We start from the raw sequence: 20,383 nt of genomic DNA on the forward strand, positions 1-20,383 counted from the left end.
TCTAATATTTGTATATCTGCACACTTGTAATGCTACAGTGACTCTGTAATTTCCTTCGGGATCAGTATCTATCTCCACAACCTTTCATTGTCCCAGAACACATCCTCCACAGTCCTTCAAACTCCTGGGAGTGCACATCTACATAACCTCTCATAGTCCCAGATCACACCCTCCAGAGTCCTTCAAACTCCTGGAAGTGCACATTTCCATAACCTTTCATAGTCCCAGATCAGACCCTCCACAAACAGGGAAGCTCTCCAATGCCTCTATTCCCTGAGGAGGCTGAAAGAAGCTGGTCTATTCACACTAATACTCATCACCTTCCACATTTGCGTAATGGAGAGCGTCCTAACAAGCTGCATCATGGTGTGGTACAGAAACTGCACTCCAATGGACAATTGGGGCGGGGGGGGGGGGTGTTCTCTACAACGGGTACTTAAAACTATTCAATGCATCATTGGCACCAGCCTACCCACCATCAAGGACATATATACAGAAAGGTGTCAGAAAACGGCCAGCAAGGATCCCACCCACCCTGCTGGTGGACTGTTCGTCCCACCCCCATCAGGCAGCATCCACGCCAGGACCACCAGACTCAAAAAAACAGTTACTTCCCCCACTCCATCAGGCCGATCGACACCTCTGCCCACTAACCACTAACCACCACCACTACTTTAACATATCCATTCAGAGTCACCTTATGCAGAGAAACGTCGAGACGCTCAGTGTACCTATAACGCACACAAAATGCTGGCGGAACTCAGCAGGCCAGGCAGCACCAATGGAAAAGAGTAAACAGTCGACATTTTCGGGCGTTCAGATTTCCAGCATCTGCAGATTTCCTCTTAATGTGCGTACGATCAGTTTATGTATATAAGCTAATGGTATGTACACGATTAGTCTATGTGTATAAGCTAATCATATGTACTTATGTTTATTGTGTTCTTGATGGCTATTGTGCTTTTTTATGAGAGATCGGAGTAACAATCATTTTATTCTCCATTACACTTGTGCACTGATGAATGACATAAAAAAATGATTTTGAATCTTGATGAAACAAATCTCACTTTCTCACTATCACACTAACAATAGCCAAGAGAATCATCCATTCGTTACACCACCGAATACATGTTGGGCCCACATCAATTCACTTCTATCTCTTAGATAATTTATAAAACAAATAACATGTGTGTGAAAAAAAAAACAGAAATTTCACACCCGCCCCCTCCTGTTTCTTTCTCCAGCTGTCGCTCAGAACGGTATCCTGGAGGTTGACCTAAATTCCGGAAGATCTACCACAATTCCGGGGTGGTTGTTAGAAATCTGTTGGCTTTCTCTTTCATTACTGTGAAAAATGCATCAACACGAGTTCAGCCTCCTCCATAATTTATATCCAGCGCACGGCAATATTACATTTCAACAACTCCAGGTTGGGAGCTGCCTCCTCCCCACGTCCCCTGAGCCCAGGATTAGAGGATTTAGTTTGTAGTTTTCTGCAATCTGTCATCTGCTCAATCTGATGAGATCCTGGTTTATCCGACTCCTGGACTATGTTTCTATTTCATTCTGGGATGTGCTGCAAACGCTTCATGTGGAAGACAACAAAACAGTCCACTTTAAACTTCCGGAGAGAAATAAAAGAACATAAACTCTTATCAGGGTCTGCCGATCATGTTAGGGGAACTTTAACAGGAATTTATCTTTCCACGGTTAACTGGAGTAATGATGAGTCGGCGCTGGAGACAATGTGGGGAGAGAGTGTCAAATATTCACCCACCCCAGTATCTATTGCCCGAGGTTCCTTCCTTTATCTTTTTCTTCATTTTATTCCCTATTAACCCACCATGATCAGATGCATTATTTTGTATACAGGCAAATATATCTGCTCATCTAGTTGTCCGTCTGTCTATCTGCCCATTTTAATTTCATGCAGCTCTCATACCGTCCCTTAGTAAGCTCCCTCTCCCCACCTCCCTGTGTCACCGACTGTATCCCCACTGACGTTTATCCAGCTTCTCACACCATTTGTCAGTGACCCCACTCCCCCAGCTCCCTGTGTCACCGACTGTATCCCCACTGACATTAATTCAGCTCTCTGACATCATCCTGTAGTGACCCCTCTCTCCCAGCGCCGTGTCACTGTCTGTCTCGCAAGTGATGTTAATCCAGCTCCGTCACACCGTCCCTCAGTGACCCCTCTCCCCCCGTGTCCTGTCACTGACTGTACCTCCAGTGATGTTAATCCAGCTCCCTCACACCATCCCTCAGTGACCCCTGTCCCCCAGCACCCTGTGTCACTGTCTGTGTCGCCACTGATGTTAATCCAGCTCCCTCACACTCCCTTTCTGGCACTCCCCACAGATATTAATCAGCTCTCTCCTTTGCCCTCTTCAGGTGAAAAGTGAACATGTGCATTTCAATCATGACTAAATTAAATAAACATTGCAATAAAGAATAATTGGTGAGGTTGCCAGGGCGCAGGTTGGAGAGGTCCGGTGAAGGGAACCTTCATTCACTGAAGGTCTAAACTTTGAACTCCAAGCAGATCTCTGAAGCTCCTTGCAGGGTATCCCAAGGAGACCAGAGGTATTGCAACAGCTTTGTACATGGGCGCTCTCAGGATCGGATCAATAAATCATATGGATGTGGGCTGTTCCGTGACATCAATTGTGGATGTAATCACAGGCTCTATGGAGCTCTTGGGAGTAGCACCCCTGCTTCAATCTTCGTCCTCCATCAGCAGAGAACAAAGGGCAGCTCATCAAAATTTATTGCGTGCATCGACTTCGGGGCTGTAATACGTGAAAATGATATTAAAGCATCTTCTCCCAGGACAGGCTGATTGAATTATTTATCTGTCCGAGTCATCGTAAATCTTTTTGTAAGCAGCCTTGCAGAGACTCAGTCTGTGTGTCTTTCCTCAAACTCCCCCACCACTCCTCAGTTACTCTGAGGAGGACTCAGGTGTGATAAGACTCCAGCGCGGTCATAATTAGTGCAGGGAGGGGCTTTGCAGTCAAGTCTCCCCAAGGAACATAATTTTCTGAAGCTTACACCTCACCACAATGAGTTTATGGAGTGTCCAGGGAGGGGTAGCACCTCCGGTGAAGGGGCTTGTCGGGTCCATTCTCACTCACTTTTGGTCCCCACCGGACACGCAGCTCTCACCTGTGGCTCCAAGTAGCTGTTTGCATCTGACAGTGGCCGCATCCCGGTAAGGCGCTTTGACAGGCAGGTCAAATCCAGGTGGGGCTCATGGCCCAGAGGAACAGAGGCACGCCAGTCCTGACGTGTGAAGTCAGCTTCATCGGACTGGGCAGGTGAGATTGGTGGTGAGCTCCAAAGGCCAGGAAGGTGGTTCTGCGAGACGTCTTGGAGAGCAAAGTGCGTGGCAAGGCACAGAGCAAGTCATGGTCATCCACCGCGAACGGGGAAGACACCAGCTGTGATGACCCTGGACCTAGACTTCCGAGGTCAGGAGAGTAGAACTGCCCCAGGGTTATGGCTTTCCCGCTTCAAAAACTCTCCTGCACAGGTTTCTTCACGCAGTTCTCATCATAAACTGCACAAGTCTAAGCATCATCAGATATGACGGACAACCAGTCACCTGACCACATATTCAGATGCTAATTCAGACCCTGTTGACCTTTCTACACCACATTCTCATGGATCAAAGCTCTCTCCATTTGCCCCTCTCTACAACACCAATGAATTTAACCTCCATTTCTTTTCCTATATTAATGGAGAACTTCTTCATTCCCTTCACTTATCGAAAATTCCAGAGCACGGAAGTGCTTCCTGATCTCTTCCCCTGCACAGAATTCCAGGACTTCCCATTCCTGAATGGAACTACCAGTTCCATGCTCCCCTCTCATCCAAAGATCCAGACCTGCTCACATTCTTCCCTTGCATCAAATCCCAGTCAACCAACCTCCTTCCTCCCTCCATTCTCCCAGTCCCACCAAGAATTTCAGCGGAACATATGCCTTCCCACTCACCCTGCCATGGGATTTTCTATGGAGAGGGTGATGCAGTATCAGTGTGTTGACGAGAAGGTGGACTAGTGCTGGTGAACACACTGGAACAACCCCCAGCATTATACATCCTGTGGACTTAGAGAAAGCAGTTATCCCGAGCTGAGATCCAGAGACTCCAGCCAGCTGAACGGAAGGCTGAGCAATTGACCTCCCTTGGACCATGGTTGTCCTGAGTTTGCTCTGAGGCCTGGGGATTTTCACTGAGCACCAGAGGCTCTAGGTTAAATCTGGACCCAGCACGCTTGTAACATTCCTTGGGCAAATTGATTCACGGCCCAGAGGAATTCCAGAGCTAAGTCTGTTGGCTTCAAGGAGCTGAAATAAGGAGAGGTTAGCTCTTTCTTCCAATTCATAGAACATAGAATATTACAGAACAATATAGGTCCTTCAGTCCATGATGTTGTGTCAACCTTTTAACCTAATCCAATATCAATCTAACCCTTCCCTTCCACACAACCCTCCATTTTTCTATCATCCATATGCTTTTCTAAGATCCTCTTAAATGTCGCTGATGTATCTATCTCTACCATCACCCTGGTACCATGTTCCATGCACCCACCACTCTTTGTGTTAAATATTTACCTCTGATGTCCCCCTCAATACTTCCTTCCAATCACCTTAAATCTATGCTCCCTTGGAATAGTCATTTCTGCCCTGGGAAAAAGTTTGATTGTCTACCTGATATATGCCTCTTATCACCTTGTACACCTCTATCAAGTCAACACTCACCCTCCTACACTCTAATGAGAAAAGCCCGAGCTTGTTCAAATATCCTCGTAAGACATGGCCTCAAATTCTATGCAGCACCCTGGTCAATCTCCTCAGCCTGGAGAAATGCTGATAATCCGCATGCTATCAGGGAAAACTTCTCCTCAAGGAACGTGGAAAAAGAGTGAGAATAATCTTGAATACAGCCCCCTGCTCTACTTGTTTTACGCTTTTGACTGTGTGGCTCAGCACAGCTCCAATCCTACATTTAAGTTTGCTGATGACACCACTGTTGTAAGTGCAGAGATGAATCAGCATATAGGAGAGAGATTGAAAATCTGGCCGAGTGGTGCCACAACAGCAACCTCTCATTCAATATCGGCAAGACCAAGGAGCTGATTATTGACTTCAGGAGAAGGAAGTGAGAGGGAATGAGCCAATCCTGATTGGAGGATCGGAGGTGGAGAGGGTCAGCAACTTTAAATTCCTCGTTGTTATTATTTTGGAGGACCTGGCCTAGGCCCAGCGCTTATGACTGTGCTGTCACAAAGAAAGCACAGCAGCGCTTCAACTTCCTTAGGAGTTTGCGCAGATAGAGTGTGACATCTAAAACTTTGACGAACTTCTATAGATGTTCAGTGGGAAGTACACTGACTGACTGCATCACAGCCTGGTATGGAAACAACAACGCCCCGAACGGAAAATCCTACAAAAAGTAGTGCATTCGGCCCAGTCTATCACGGGTTAAGCCCTCCCTAGCATTGAGCACATCTCCAGGAATCGCTGTTGCAGGAAAGCAGCATCCATCATCAGGGACCCCCACCACACCATCTCACTCTTTTCTCATTGCTGCCACCAGGAAGAAGGTACAGGAGCCTCAGAACTTACACCGCCATTTTCAGGAACTCCTCAGGCTCTTGAAGCAAAGGGGACAGCTTCACTCAACTTCACTCGCCCCATTATTAAAATGTTCCCACAACCCGTGAATCACTATCAAGGACGCTTCATCTCATGTTCTTGATATTTATTGTTTATTTATTTATTATCATTATTTCTTTCTTTTTGTATTTGCACAGCTTGTACACTGGTTGAAGACCCAAGCTGGCGTTGTCTTTCATTGGTTTTGTTATGGGTATTATTCTATGTTTTTTTGAGTATACCACAAAAAAATGAATCTCAGGGTTGTATATATATGTACTTTGATAATAAACTGACTTTTGAACATTGAGAATAGATCCATTCCCCCTGCAATTGGCTTTATGGAGGCAGAACTGGATTGCCCACTGTATATGAGTGACATTAGTCCACTGACATGTGCCAATCTGTTGACTATTATTTGAGGTAATAACAAGAAATTAATTTTTAAGAAGTTTCCTTGTGTGATATTTTTATTTGAATTTTCTTATCGAGATTGGGGAACAACAAGGGAGATGCTGCATTCAGGATTTGTGAAGGATGGAGATATTGGTTGGGTGGAGACTTGGTTACACAGTACAAGCAGGTCTTCACCTCGAACTACATTGAGGAGGAGGATAAGGGGGAGCCAGCGTTCTCTACCAGTGGGAATAGAAAGAGGTCAGTCTGTCTCTGGTGTTCGTCCTTCCAGTCAGTCAGGTTATATTTGGTCTGCCTGTCTGTTTATCTACCTTATTTTCATATCCTTTAATGAAGTGACCCAAATAAAATAGGGGCAGTCCTTTTTAATACAGGCCAGAGAATGTCACTTGTTGAGATGATGGCCTTGTCAGTTGATTCTTCTCTGCTGAAGAGTAACAATGTAGTGTTTGTGATTCAGTCATTCTCCTGAGGTCTCTGCTCCTAGTGCTGGTATCCTTCCTCCATCGTCTGAAATCTTGGCCGTCCCACAAAGGGGGTCTTGGGATTCATCTCATTGGAATGCACTACAGTAAATATTTTCTTCACATTTGCCCTGCACACCTTGAGCAACCTCTAAAGACTTCCCTCAACCCCACGCTCTGTGCAACCTGTAAAGATGTCCCTCAGCCTCTCCACATTGTTAATAATCTCAAAGGACTCATCCCCCACACCCTGAGCGACCGCTAAAGATGTCCATCACCCTCCTGTACGCTGAACAACCTCTAAAAATATGTCAGACTCTGAGTCCCCATTGTAGGGGAGTGGGGTTTGAGACCTAAAGGTGACAGGGCTCAGCAATACCACCAGGGGCAGCACTCCAATCTGACACTGAAAGTTATTGGGGGAATCCCATATCACCATTAAAACATGAACACATGTTCAATGTATTTAACACTATCAAACACATGGTTTTATAAGAGAAATCCCTTTGCTTTCTTTACCTAGTAAGGATGACTGTGTTTAGTGAAGTGATAAAGGGTTATTTCACCAGTGCGATTTCCTAGTTTAAGTCTGCTGCAGCTGGAGACCAGGAGCTTGTTGGGAACAGGGGGTTGGATGTTTAGTGGAACAGGTAGCTAAGTTTGGTGGGACAGGGGTGGTTGGATGTTTAATGGGATAGGCGGCTGGGTGTGGTGGGACAGGTAGTTGAGTTTAGTGGGACGGGGGTTTGATGTTTAGTTGGACTAGTTGAGATTGGTGGGACTTGTGGCTGGATTTTTGATGGGACAGGTTGTAGGGTTTGGTGTGACAGATGTTTGGATGTTTGGTGGGGCGTGAGATTCGATGGTTGGTGAGACAGGTGGTCAGATGTTTGTTGGGACAGGTGATTGGGTTTGGTGGGACAGATGGTTCGATGTTTGAGACAGGTGGTTGGAGGTTTGGTGGGACAGATGGTTGGTCTTGATGGGACAGGTGGTTGGATGATTGGAGAGACAGGTGGTCAGATGTTTGGTGGGACAGATGGTTGGTCTTGATTGGACAGGTGGTTGAGTTTGGTGGGACAGGTGGTTAGGAACATGGTGGGACAGGGATAGGAGTTTGGAGCCTGCGGGGCTAGAGAACCTGGAGAATACAGCATGCCTGTATAATGTTCAGCAGTCTGGTCCAGGTCCAGTTACTGATCTCTGCTGAGCATGATCAAATAAAAAATGCTGGAAACACTCAGCAGGTCAGATGAAGTGTCCCAGGCCTGAAACGTTGACTCTGTTTTTCTTACCACGGATGCTGCCTGACCTGTGGAGTGTTTCTGGCATTTTCTATATTAATTTTAGATGTCCAGCATCTGACATTTTAAAAACATTTAGTGTTCTGATTCTCATTTGAGCAAAGGTGGGGGTTGTACTGTACACTCTGACCTCTGTCACCTATTGGGTCATCCATACCATGACACACAGGAGCTGTGTGGGAGAAAGCTATTGGTCCAGAAAGGAGCTAGCTGGGCCATGGTGGCTAACGAAGGGGCCAGTTTTCCAGATCGGAACTGTGAAACCTAAGAAGGTGACTTGAAGAGAATCATGTGTGCAAACACATAACTAACATGAACTGATACACCTGTTCATACCACATGTGTGCACATGCACACACCTGTACACGTACAAACATGCACCAAAGCGAGAAGAAAGGAAAGGGATCATAGATTGAACTGGACAGTCTCCGTGGCTTCCAGCCAGAACCAGGCTTGTCGGACATGCCACCGCTGGGCAACGGAAAGGTTTGGAGGTGTGTGGTTGAACTAAACTCCCAGCTGGAACAACTGCGCAGGTCTGAGGTCCAGGGTCTCCCAGTGGTGGGACCAGATCTGTTCCCACATCCCACCCAAGGACCAACCTGCCCCTCCTGGCCCATGGATGAACAGGGCTGGGTTTGGAACATCTGTGTGGCTGAGACTGGGCTCTAGTCGGTGACCACTTTTGGGTGATGATGGAGAGTGTACATGGTGGAAGTGACAAGGCTGAGCTTGTCGGCCTTTGGTGGGACAGTAGGGAGGGTTTGGTGGACCGGGAGTTTGCTGGGTCAGTGGGAAGTTTGGTGGGTGAGGGGAGGGGGTAAGGGATTCTGGTAGGCTGGATGATTGGCCCCTCACACTGTGTGCCAGTGTGTGTTTAAGGCAGCCTCACTTCAATGGATGCTGTAGAGAGACCAGACTCGGGTGGTAGAGCAGGTTCAGCATTGATCTCGGGTTACCAGCCACCCCACCCTTCCTCTCCACTGCCCAACCCACCTGCTCATGACCCCACCCTTGTCACGTTGATAGAGTCGCTCAGCACTCTTTATCCTACCTGGTACATGCTGATCCCCACACCAAACCTAATCTATTTTCCCCCTGTATTCCCATCTTTCTCCCCCCAGACCGTAACCCTCATGTCAACATTTGGGACAATTTATAGCGGCCGATTCACGCCTTTGGGAGGAAACTCACACAGTCATGTGACAAAGTGCAAACAGACAGCCCCTGAGGTCAGGATTAAACCGAGGTCACTGGAGCTTTGGGGCAGCGGCTCTACCAGTTACAGAAAAACTGCCCGCACCAGGTCCTGTCTTTGCTGCCCCAGACTACACTGACCCCGGCTCATCAGGACAAGAGGGGAGTGAGGTGTGTGTGTGTGTGTGTGTGTGTGTGTATGAGAGAGAGATCCCATCCAGGACAATTCATGGGCTGTGTTCCCTGTGGTGTTCTGCTCTTTTCCCTCGTCTGATCCTCACCCCCTGGAGTACTTGAGAAGACCACACACGTCTTATTAAAAAACTGTCTCACAAGCACACACAAGTTGGGACCGAACCTCCAATGCCTGTACCATGAGGTAGCCATGACTTATGATGTCATCACATTGCGACGCTGTTGTAGCTAATCGTAGTGTTGGATCTATTACTCAGTGATGGAGCTGTAACCTTGTAAGCACACAGACAGTGCGAAATCCACCAGAAAGTCGGAGGTCTCACCACGCACAGTCAGACTAGGGACGTTGGCCAGCTCAGCTAAATGAAGTGAAAGGTGAGTCCCCTCCCACTTCCCCCCATCCACCAAAAATGAGAGTGAGAGTAACAGAGGGCACAGGGCTGGGGCTCACGGATTCACTCACAGTCTCCCAGTGCACTAGGGGCTGCTCACACCATCTCCCACACAAAGCAGAGCCTCTGAGCTCAACACACACCCACACACCCTCAGCGTCACTTGCCTCGGAGGGAGAATTTGTCCTTTAAACAGTTGGTTGTTTTATGTACAGGATATTCTACATTGGCCTCTGCACTAAGCCGGTTCCCGGCCGGGCTTGGTTTAGTGGCAGTCCTCGGCTCTGCGCTCAAGGTAAGTCCCTGTCCTGGGCGTGGCCGTACATGTACACGTCCTTGCCCTGCTCCTGAACAAACTCTTCCTTCCTGTCCCAGTCGCGGGCCCAGCCCCCGTTGGTGACCTGGGTGGTCTCGGTTGCCCCGTAGCTGCCGTAGCCTTGGAGGCTGTCGTCCGCCTCGTTGGCTAACTCATCCTCGTGGATGAAGCCGCACTTCTCCTCGCTGAGATCCTCAGGCTCGGCCCAGGCTTGCTTCTCGCCTGAGGCAAAGATGCCGTAGAAGATGACTCCCCCGTAGTGCACCAGCGAGGCGATCAGGAAGACGTACTGCCATTCTTCCCGGGTCTGGGAGTTGGGGGGGGGGGTGGGGGGATGTCAGGGTGCGGGAGGGAAAGAGAGAAAATGAGCACAATGGCTGTTAGACATCTTTCAGGGACCATGTGCCGGGTGCCAACACTGACCCTGTTCTCACACACACACACACACACACACACACACACACACACACACGCACACACACACACACACAAACACACGCGTGGTACGGTAGCGTAGCAGTTAGCTTAACACTTTACCAAGCCAGCAACCAGCGATCAACAATCAAGATTCATTTTCCTCTGCTGCCTGTAAGGGGTTTGTGCCTTCTCCCCGAGACCGGGTAGGTTTCCTCCGAGTGCCCTGGTTTCCTCCCACGTTCCAAAAATGTACGGGTTGGGGTTAGTAGGCTGTGGCCTTACTGATTTGGCGTGGCAGCACTTGCGGGCTGCACATATTTGGACTGTGTTGGTCGTTGGTGCAAACTACGCATTTCACTGTATGTTTCAATGTTTCCAATCACATATAGAAACATATGACAGACAAAGCTTATCTTATCTTATTACCTGTGCAGGCATAAACATACAGTAACTGTGCACATAGACATACATGTGTGTGCACCTGTACACAGAAACTCACTAACCTAAAACCATAAGTCTTTGGACTGCGGGAGGACGCTGGAGGACCCAGCAGAAACCCATGCAGTTACGGGAAGAACGTATGGAAGCCTTACGGACAGCAGTGGAATTGAACCTGCGTTGTTGGCATTGCAAAGCGTAACAGCTGCCCACTTTGCACTGTGCCAAGGCCTCCCAACGCACGAGCACGTTGACCAACATGGGGGGTGGGGGGTGGGGGGAATGAGCACTTGTCGCTTTGGTTGGTGGCGCTGTGGCCAGGTGTGACCTCAGCAATCTCAGTGGACTAGGATTTGGCCAGGCCGTGGTCGGATCATCACCTTCCCTTCCAATGTGCCTTTGGTGGGCATGTTCCCAGCTTCCTCAAAGTTTCGAAGTAAAGTTATTATCAAAGTACATACACACCATATACAACCCTGAGATTCATTTTCTTGCAGGCATACTCAATAAATCCATAATAGAATAACAGCATCAATGAAAGACCGCACCAACTTGGGTGTTCAATCAGTGTGCAGAAGACAATAAAATGTGAAAATACAAAAGAATGGAATAATAACAATAAATATTGAGAACACGAGATAAAGAGCCCTTGAAACTGAGTCCATATGTTGTGGGAACATTTCAACGATGGGGCACGTGAAGTGGAGTGACATTATCCCCTTTGATTCAAGAGCCTGATGATTGAGGGGTAATAACTGTTCCTGAACCTGGTGGTGTGAGTCCTGAGGCTCCTGTGCCTTCTTCCTGATGGCAACAGCGAGAAGACAGCATGTCGTGTGTCGTGGGAATCCCTGATGATGGATGCTGATTTCCTGCGACTACGCGTCATGTAGATGTGCCCAGTGGAGGGGAGGGCTTTACCCATGATGGACTGGGCCGTAACCAACTTCTTTTTGTAGGATTTTCTATTCAAGGACATTGGTGTTTCCATACCAGACTGTGATGCAGCCAGTCAATGTACGCTCCGCTACACATCCCTAGAAGTTTATCAAAGTTTTAGATGTCATGCCAAATCTTCACAAAACTCATGAGGAGGTAGAGTTGCTGCCACACTCTCTTCGTAATTGCACTTACGTGTGCTGTTCCCAAGACAGATCCTCTGAAATACTTCCCCATCTGTGTGGTGAGAGGGCAGGAGGCAGGTAGGGACACTGACTGCTGCTTTCAAGTCTGATACCCTCCAGACTTGGACACGCATTGTCTGCCCTTTTGCCTTCTACATGAAAGCCTTTTGGTGCATTGTCTGTGCTCGATCCCAGAGGAACAATTAGGTTTCCAGCATTGTCTTCATTAACCAACCCACTCATCATTGGGATGTGTAGAAAGCATTCTTCTAGGGTGCATCACAACCTGGTATGGAAGTCATTCTGTCCAAGACCGGAAGAAGCTGCAGAAGATCGTGAACACAGCGCAGCACATCACACAAACTAATCTTCCGTCCTTGGACTCACTTTACACTGCATGCTGTCAGAGCAGTGCTACCAGGATAATCAAGGACACGACCCAACCAGCCAATACACTTTTCGCTCCTCTTCCCTCCGGGAGAAGGCTCAGGAGCTTGAAGACTCGTACGGCCAGATTTGGGAACAGCTTCTTTCCAACTGTGATAAGACTGCTGAACGGATCCTGACCCAGATCTGGGTCGTACCCTCCAAATATCCGGACCTGCCTCTCGGTTTTTTTGCATTACCTTACTTTCCATTTTCTGTTTTCTACTTATGATTTATAATTTAAATTTTTAACATTTACTATCAATTTGTACTCCAGGGAGCACGAAGCACAGAATCAAATATCGCTGTGATGATTGTACGCTCTAGTACCAATTGCTTGGCGACGATAAAGTAAAGTAAACCAGAGGACCCAGGGAAACCCACAAAAGGAGGATCATGCACACTCCACATAGGCAGTGGGGGGTGGGGGTGGGGAAATTCATGACTGAACTGTGCCACTGTGCTGCTGTCTCTGGACTGATACATTAGAACTTCCTGCTTCTATTTCTCCAGAGAGACTGCAGTATGGGTGCACGGTAGCATAGTGGTTAGCATAACGCTTCACAGTGCCAGCAATCTGGGTCCATAAGGAGGCTGTACGTTTTCCCTGTGCCTGCAGGGGAGTGCTATGTTGGCGGCTTTCAACGAGCTTTCACTGTCTTCATGGACAACGTTTGAATTTTGTCCTAGGCCAGCACAGTAGCATAGTGGTTAGCACAACACTTTACAGTTCAGGCGACCCGGGTTCAATTCCTGCTGTTGACTGTAAGGAGTTTTGTACGTTCTCCCTGTGGCCAGGTGGGTTTCCTCTGGGTGCTCTGGTTTCCTCCCACAGTCCAAAGACCTACCGGTTTGTAGGTTAATTGGTCATCGTAAGTTGTCCAGCGATTAGACTAGGATTAAATCGGGGGTTGCTAGGCAGCAGGGCTCGAAGGGCTGGAGGGGCCTTTTCCGCACTGTATCTCCATAAATAACAATAAGTGATCTCATTCTGGAAAAACATTGTATCATTTATTAATGCATGCATTAATAAATGACAATAAAAGAGGACTGCGTGTCCTCATAATCTAAATAAATAAATACCCCTCTTGATATTTGTAAGCAAAAGTCTATTGGGTCTATCAGTATTATTTTTACATAAATTCTACTGTATTTCTTTATTATTTTGCAAATGCCTGCAAGGAAATGAATCTCAGAGTGGTATATAGTACGTACTTCAATAATGAATTTACTCTGACTTTGATCATTTACCGACATAGGAAGATCAACCTGACCTCAGTTGACCTTTGCATCAGAGTGCCAATCTTCAGCCACCCATGGTGAACAGCTCGGTCCTTCCTCATGTCTCTTGCTCCTCAGTCTTCGATCAGACAGCTCGTCACCCCATGACAGGTAGCAGGCCAAACCCGGTTTTCATTCTGCACCAGCTGGTATCTCCACAGCAGAGGTGGAGATATTCTCAACTCATGTCGTCGTGTTGACCTTTGATGGACTCTAGGTCATGGCCTCTTTGGGAGCTTTTGTCGTTGCTCGCATTGGGGCGGGGGGCTGATGCATTTTGATGAAATCAGTAGGGGTAGGGTTGATGCTTTGCTGCTGCTTGAGTGTGGTAGGGTTAGGAGGCTTTGGGGTTCTAAAGAAGGAGAAGTTTAAGAAGGAGAAACTTCTCCTTTCTAAGAAGGAGCAGTTTTCCTTCTTCTAGCCTGCCGAGGAGAGGGAAAGCTCTGATGTCCACATAGTTGTTATTCATTCTTTGGGGTTTTTCTTCTGTTGCAAGGATGTCTGCGGAGAGTGAGAATTTCAGGTTGTATATTGTATACATTCTCTGATATTAACTGGACTCATTGAATCATCCTTTACCTGTGCTAAGCACCTGACTGTCAGGGGAATATGTCTGAGAGGTTTCCAAATGCCACTTGCCGTTGCCAATTCTAATTTTCCACCCTCAGGAGAACGTTGCAATCCTGAATGATACAATTGATAATTCCTTACCTTATGCTTTGTCATGGCTCCCACAATTAGAGGGCAGACCATCCCAGAAAGAGTCCCAACCCCATTGGACAGTCCCATCAGGATACTGGCATAACGTGGAGCGATGTCCAGATGGTTGACATTGAACCCTTCAGCGTGAAAAAAACAAACAGAAGGCAGAGGTGTGACAGGCGGATTCAACCTAATTCGTGTTTCCTCCTGGGAAATGTCAAACTGCCAACAAGTCACAGGATCAGAAAAATCAGTGGGTTTTTCAGCTCCATCATGGGCACCAACCTCCCCTCCATCAAGACATCTTCAACAGGCGATGCCTTTAGAAGGCAGAACCCTTCATGAAAGGCCCTCACCATCCGGGACAGGCCCTCTTCTCATTACTACAATCAGGGAGGAAGCACTGAAGTCTGAAGACCCATTCTCAATGTTTCTATTTAATCCCCTCTACCTTCCCACCAACCCCTCCCCAGCATCCAGGACAACTTCAAGGAGCGATGCCTCAAAAAGGCAGCATCCAACATTAAGGACTCGGATCACCTAGGACAGGCCCTCTTCTCAGTACTATCATCAGGGAGGAAGTACAAAAGTCTGAAGACTCATGTTTGAAGAACATCTTCTTCCCCTCTGCCATCAGATTTCTGAATGGTCCATGAACACAACCTTGCTCTTTTGCTCTCATTTTGCATTACTTATATTTTAAAAAATATTTCTTTATTATCTGCTTAGTACTAGATAAATGATCTACATGTTTATATTTAATGTTTTCTGTGTTCTATCTCCTAAGGTTGTTATAGCCGGGGGTGCCAGTGGGGATGGGCTCCCACTACCTATAAAGTGCTCCAAATGGCGTGTGTCTCTAAAAGCCTTCGGGCAGGTGGGGCTAGTCGCCCTTGGACGGCAGCCCGTCCCAGGAGAAGGAAAACTCTGATTTTAAACCTCTGCTGCCTTACAGCCACACCCACCCATGGGAAAGGCTTTGGCAGGAAGAACTCGGAGCCGGGGTCCCTAAGGCAGTTTAATGTTGTTTACAATTTCACCCTGGCAACCTCTGCGACGACATCAGTGACGTGGAAAGGGGGAACGACGGCTACTACTACTATGTCCTATATTCTATTTCCTATTATTTTTGTTGTTCCTTTTCGTGCCCTGTGGCACACTGGACAGCAACCTTGCCACCTCTTTAGCATTTGACTGTTTTTTTACGAGATGGAGTTGCTGGCTCAAAGCTCAACCCAGTGAGGATGGAAAGTGGACAAAGAGCCGGCCGGATTCGAACCCAGGACCACTCGCTTCAAAGTCCGGTGCTGATGCCACTACACCACCGGCCGGCTATTTCTTATTGTAACTTACAGTAATTTGTTTATCTATTGCTCTGTATTGCTGCTGCAAGACGACAAATTCCATGACATACTAAACCTGTGGGTGATAATAAACCTGATTCTGATTTACACATGCCAACATATGGTAATTCACGATAATGCAATCACGTTTATGATAGTAGCTGGTTCAGGGAAAGCTCCTTCCAATAATACATGATAAAATCACAGGAAGAGAAGGACCAGAAGACCAATCACCTGAGATAGCGAATCCACTGAAACCCACGGCTAGGACAAGGAAGGAGATGGCGATGCTCTTAGCGTGAGAGAAGCCCACCACTAGAAGAAAGGTTGCTTCCAATCCAAAACCTTCAAACGAAAGGAAGAGAGAGTAACGAAGGAGAATGAGATCGTCGTAAGGTTTGCAAGGAAAACAAGATCATCCATGATTGAGTGGTGGAGCAGACTCGATGGGCCAAATGGCCTAATTCTGCTCCTATGTCTTATGGTCTTATGGTCCCTGTTGAGGTCTGCCCAGAGTAGCTGCATTACAGAGTATCTACAGACTGTTCCCAGGGATGCACTCTGAGACAGATGCCAAGTGCCTAGGGAAGATCATTATCTCAGTGAAAGACACACTCGGGTCTGTCCATAACTTGGTGGTCTGGTGGTTTGATCTGAAGGCTGTTCACATTGAGGCAGATGCCAGGTGGGGTGGCTTAGTAGCATAGTGGTTAGCATAATGTCATTGCAATGCCATTAGCCCGGGTTCAATTCCACCCTGTCTGATAGGAGTCATCCCTGAGAGCATGTGGGTTTCCTCCAAATGCTCCAGTTTCCTCCCACATTCCAAAGACACATGGGTTAGCAGGTTAATTGGGGAGCGCGGGCTCATTGTGCTGGAAGGTCCCATAACCTTGCTACTTCGCCAAAATCTGCTGAGGGGGAGATGTTCAACTCAGTGAAAGGCGCACTCTGGTCTGCCGGACAGTTGTTGGCGGCCTGGTGCGAGGAGATGTCCGAAGAGAATGCTACTGACTGGCACGTTCTAGGCTGCAGAAGGACCCGCTGAGGGATGCACCGAAGTTCAGTGAGGGCTCGGTGGGGAAGGACACGGTGTAGGGTCCTGCCTTCACTGGGAACTGTTTACAGAACTACCGCAAAACAGTGGATTATATCTAGAATAAAACATGCCAAAGTACTTTCCTGGATATTATCAGACTAAAACTGTTGGTGAAACATCACAGAAATCTTTGGGCCAATGATCAACGTGTAGTCAGTTAAAAATCATGAACAGATAATGGAAAATGGAGTGAGTAAAAAAAGATGGTCGAAGAACTCAATGGGTCAGGCAGCATCTGTGGAAATGGACAGCGGACATTTGGGGCTGAGACCTTTCATGTGGACTGCAAGATAGAGGTGGAGCAAGAGCTGGCAGGTGATGGGTGATGGTGACAGTAGAGGAGGCCGTGGATAGACATATTGGAATGGGAATGGGAAGTGACTGAAGGATCGCAAAATGTCGACTGCACTCTTTTCCATAGATGCTTCCCGGCCTGCTGAGTTCCTCCAGCATTTTTGTGTGCGTCGCTCGGATTTCCAGCATCTGCGGATTTTCTCTTTCGGAGATGAGTGGAATCGGGTGGGAGGGAAGAGCAGGAATAGTGACAGAGGCTGAGAGGTGAGGAGTGCAAATGACACAGGGCTGACGATGATGGAGTCTGATAGGAGAGCAAGGTGGAACATGCAATGAGGGAATCAGGGGAGGGAGGCGGGGAGAGCAGGTGGGAACAGGAGGGGTGGGGTTGGGAACTGGTAGGGAGGATCCAATCACTCAAACACGAGGAAATCTGCAGATGCTGGAAATTCAAGCAACACACACAAAAAATGCTGGTGAATGCAGCAGGCCAGGCAGCATCTATAGGAAGAGGTACAGTCGACGTTTCGGGTCGAGACCCTTCAGCTAACTGAAGGAAGAGATAGTAAGAGATTTGAAAGTGGGAGGGGGAGATCCGAAATGATAGGAGAAGACAGGAGAGGGAGGGATGGAGCTAAGAGCTGGAAAGTTGATTGAAAAGGGATATGAGGCATTCATTCAAATAGGTTTTAAGGAGGGTTGTGAAAAAGCTATAAGAGTGGTGATGCAAGGATGGGTACACTGAAATTAAAGAGGGTGCTGAGGATGTTCATGACAATTATACCAGGAATGAAAGGGTTAATATATGAGGCACATTTAATGACTCTTAGAACAGAGATGAGGAGGATTTATTTTTCTGGCCAGAGGGTGGTGAATCTGTGGAATTCATTGCCACAGACGGCTGTGGAGGCCAAGTCATTGGGTATATTTAAAGTGGGGGTTGATAAGTTCTTTGTTAGTCAGGTCATCAAAGATTATGGGGAAAAGGCAGGAGAATGGGGTTAAGAGGGCTAACATACCAGCCATGCTGGAATGGCGGAGCAGAGTCGATGGGCCAAATGGCCTAATCCTGCTCCTATTGCTTGTGGTCTTATGGTTGTATGCTGAGGGAGGGAATTCCAGAGTTATGGTATCTCAGCAGCGGGAAGCATTTCCATCTACTGTATGTTTACAAGTTCATATCCAAAATTCGATGGTCTGACGTTCCTGTCTCCATCACCTTTCAGGCAGTGACTTCCAAACTCCATTGCAATGTGGGGATAAATAAAGTTCTCTTATCTCCCCTCTAATCACTCTGTGAAATATTCACTCTGCGTTTCCCACAACAGGTGCTGCCTGACCCTGCCGACTTCCTCCAACATCCCGCGTTTTGTTACAGATTTCAGCTCCTGCAGTCACCTGTGTCTCCTTCCGAAGTCTCTGCCTCCCTGGCTCTTGAACCCCCCCCCCCCACCCCGCCCAAGGCAACAGGCTGTCCTTATCTGGAGACACAAAAGAGGCTGCAGATGCTGGAATCTGGAGCAGCACACAATCTGCTGGAGGAACAGGGAGGACTGAGAAGCTTCTGCATCAGGGAAGGAATGGTCAATGCTTCAGTTAGAAACCCTGCACCAGTCCTGAGAACAGTTCTTTCCCTCCGATAGATGCTGCTTGATCCACTGAGTACTTCCAGCAGACTGCTTGGGTTGACTGCAGGTCTTCCTGATTCACTCTGTTTGCACCCCCATAGCTTCATAATTAAGTACATAGATGAAAGAAAAATGGACGGCTATATGGGAAGGAAGGGTTAGATTGATCTTCTTCGAGTGGGTTAGAAGGTTGGCACAGAATTTGCTCCATGTTCGATAGTAGGTTCTATGTTCAGGGATGGTGGTAGAAGCAGATACATCAGGGGAGATTTAAGAGAATTTTAGATAGGCACATGGATGAAAGAAAAATGGAAGACTATGTGGGAGGGAAGGGTTAGATTGAGCTTCGAGTGGGTTAGAAGATTGGCACAACAATGCGGGCTGAATGGCCCACACTGTGCCGTACTGTTCTATGTTCTATCTTACTTCAAAATTAATCCATCAACAAGGACATGGGGCCAAAAGTGAAGACCGGTTAAAGGGAGATTTTAGACTAACATCCTGAAGCATTTCTTTATATAGCTAGTGGTGAACACATGGAACAAACTACCTAGTTGTGTAGCTGAGACTAGTAGTTTAGAGACTTTCAAATCTAAACTCAATAGTTATTTCAATACACTATGTGAATAGGAGTTCAGCAAGCTCTGGTGGGCCGAATTGTCTGTTCTTGCCAAAAACTTCCCAATGTTCTAATGTTCTTGTTTAGCCTCCTCTGTTCCAAGAAAAACCCATCACACTTGGTAAAACTTTGAGCATAGCAATAACTTATAATGGCAATGTTTTCACAAGTCCTTTCACCCCTCCCCCTCCCATCCAACCCCTCTTGTTTAGCACTGTAGGAGCCTCCAGATGTGGTGGAAAGAGATGGACTTGTGGTGGGAGAATGCGTTGGGGTCCGGGTGGTCACTGAAATGGCAGAGTGAGCGGGCCAGGAAATGGCGGCAGGTAAGTGGGCTTGGTATTGGACTGAGAGGTAGCCCTATCCCCGTGATCGTAGAGGAACTCTGCAGAAACAAACCTCCACAGTTCATCAGCTTCCGGACATTGGTGGTGGACATGATGTTCTTGGATCGGAGGAAGTCAGCGATTTGTCCGCCAATGGGCACGATGATTGTCATGACGAGATGGGGGAGAGCAGACAACAGGCCGACCTGAGTGGAGGGAAAAGTGAATATGAAATTAATGACCTCAGATACCTTAGGGCTTGGTGTTCACTACTAGCTCCTTTGAGCTGTTCAGTACCGGGTCAAGATGGGTTAGAGCGTTGGGCACATTGTTGAAGTGAGACATGGTACCAGTTGTTCAATGTACTCGCCACCTGATACCCGGTCCCATGGTCTCCTCTGCTGAACCAGGTCAGTGGCACAGGCAGCAAAGCAACACAACAGGCCGTTCAGCCCATTTGGTGCATACTAGTGACTATGCTCCACACCAATCTCCTGCAACTTCACCACATCCAGCATGCAAAATCAGAACATTCAGCAGGACTGGGTGGCAGCAGAATTAACTCTTCAAGCTGCTGACCTCTCTTCCAATGTTCTGAAGAATTAACCCTGTTTCTCTCTCACCACAGATGCTGACAGGACTGCCGAACATTTCTAATAGTTTCTCACCACCAGTGGGAATGAGTTCCATGTTCTCATGTCTCTCTGTGTAGCAAAACTTCTCTTGTGACAGCCTGCT

At 47.5% G+C, this 20,383-nt stretch overlaps 1 protein-coding gene across 1 annotated transcript in view; it reads right to left on the reverse strand.

Moving 5' to 3' along the window:
* Positions 1-409: 409 nt before the first annotated feature.
* LOC134353940 (vesicular glutamate transporter 1) overlaps positions 410-20,383 on the reverse strand; it is a 130,756-nt gene continuing 110,782 nt past the window's right edge. Inside the window, exons 9-12 of the mRNA XM_063062514.1 lie at positions 19,719-19,851; positions 15,914-16,024; positions 14,346-14,473; positions 410-10,255 (exon numbers count right to left, since the gene is read on the reverse strand). Coding sequence (XP_062918584.1) covers positions 9,923-10,255; positions 14,346-14,473; positions 15,914-16,024; positions 19,719-19,851 — 705 coding nt within the window. The 3' untranslated portion in view covers positions 410-9,922. The remainder of the gene's footprint in view (positions 10,256-14,345; positions 14,474-15,913; positions 16,025-19,718; positions 19,852-20,383) is intronic.

This window comes from Mobula hypostoma, chromosome 11 (genome assembly GCF_963921235.1).
Source record: "Mobula hypostoma chromosome 11, sMobHyp1.1, whole genome shotgun sequence".
NCBI classification, from domain to species: Eukaryota; Metazoa; Chordata; class Chondrichthyes; order Myliobatiformes; family Myliobatidae; genus Mobula; species Mobula hypostoma.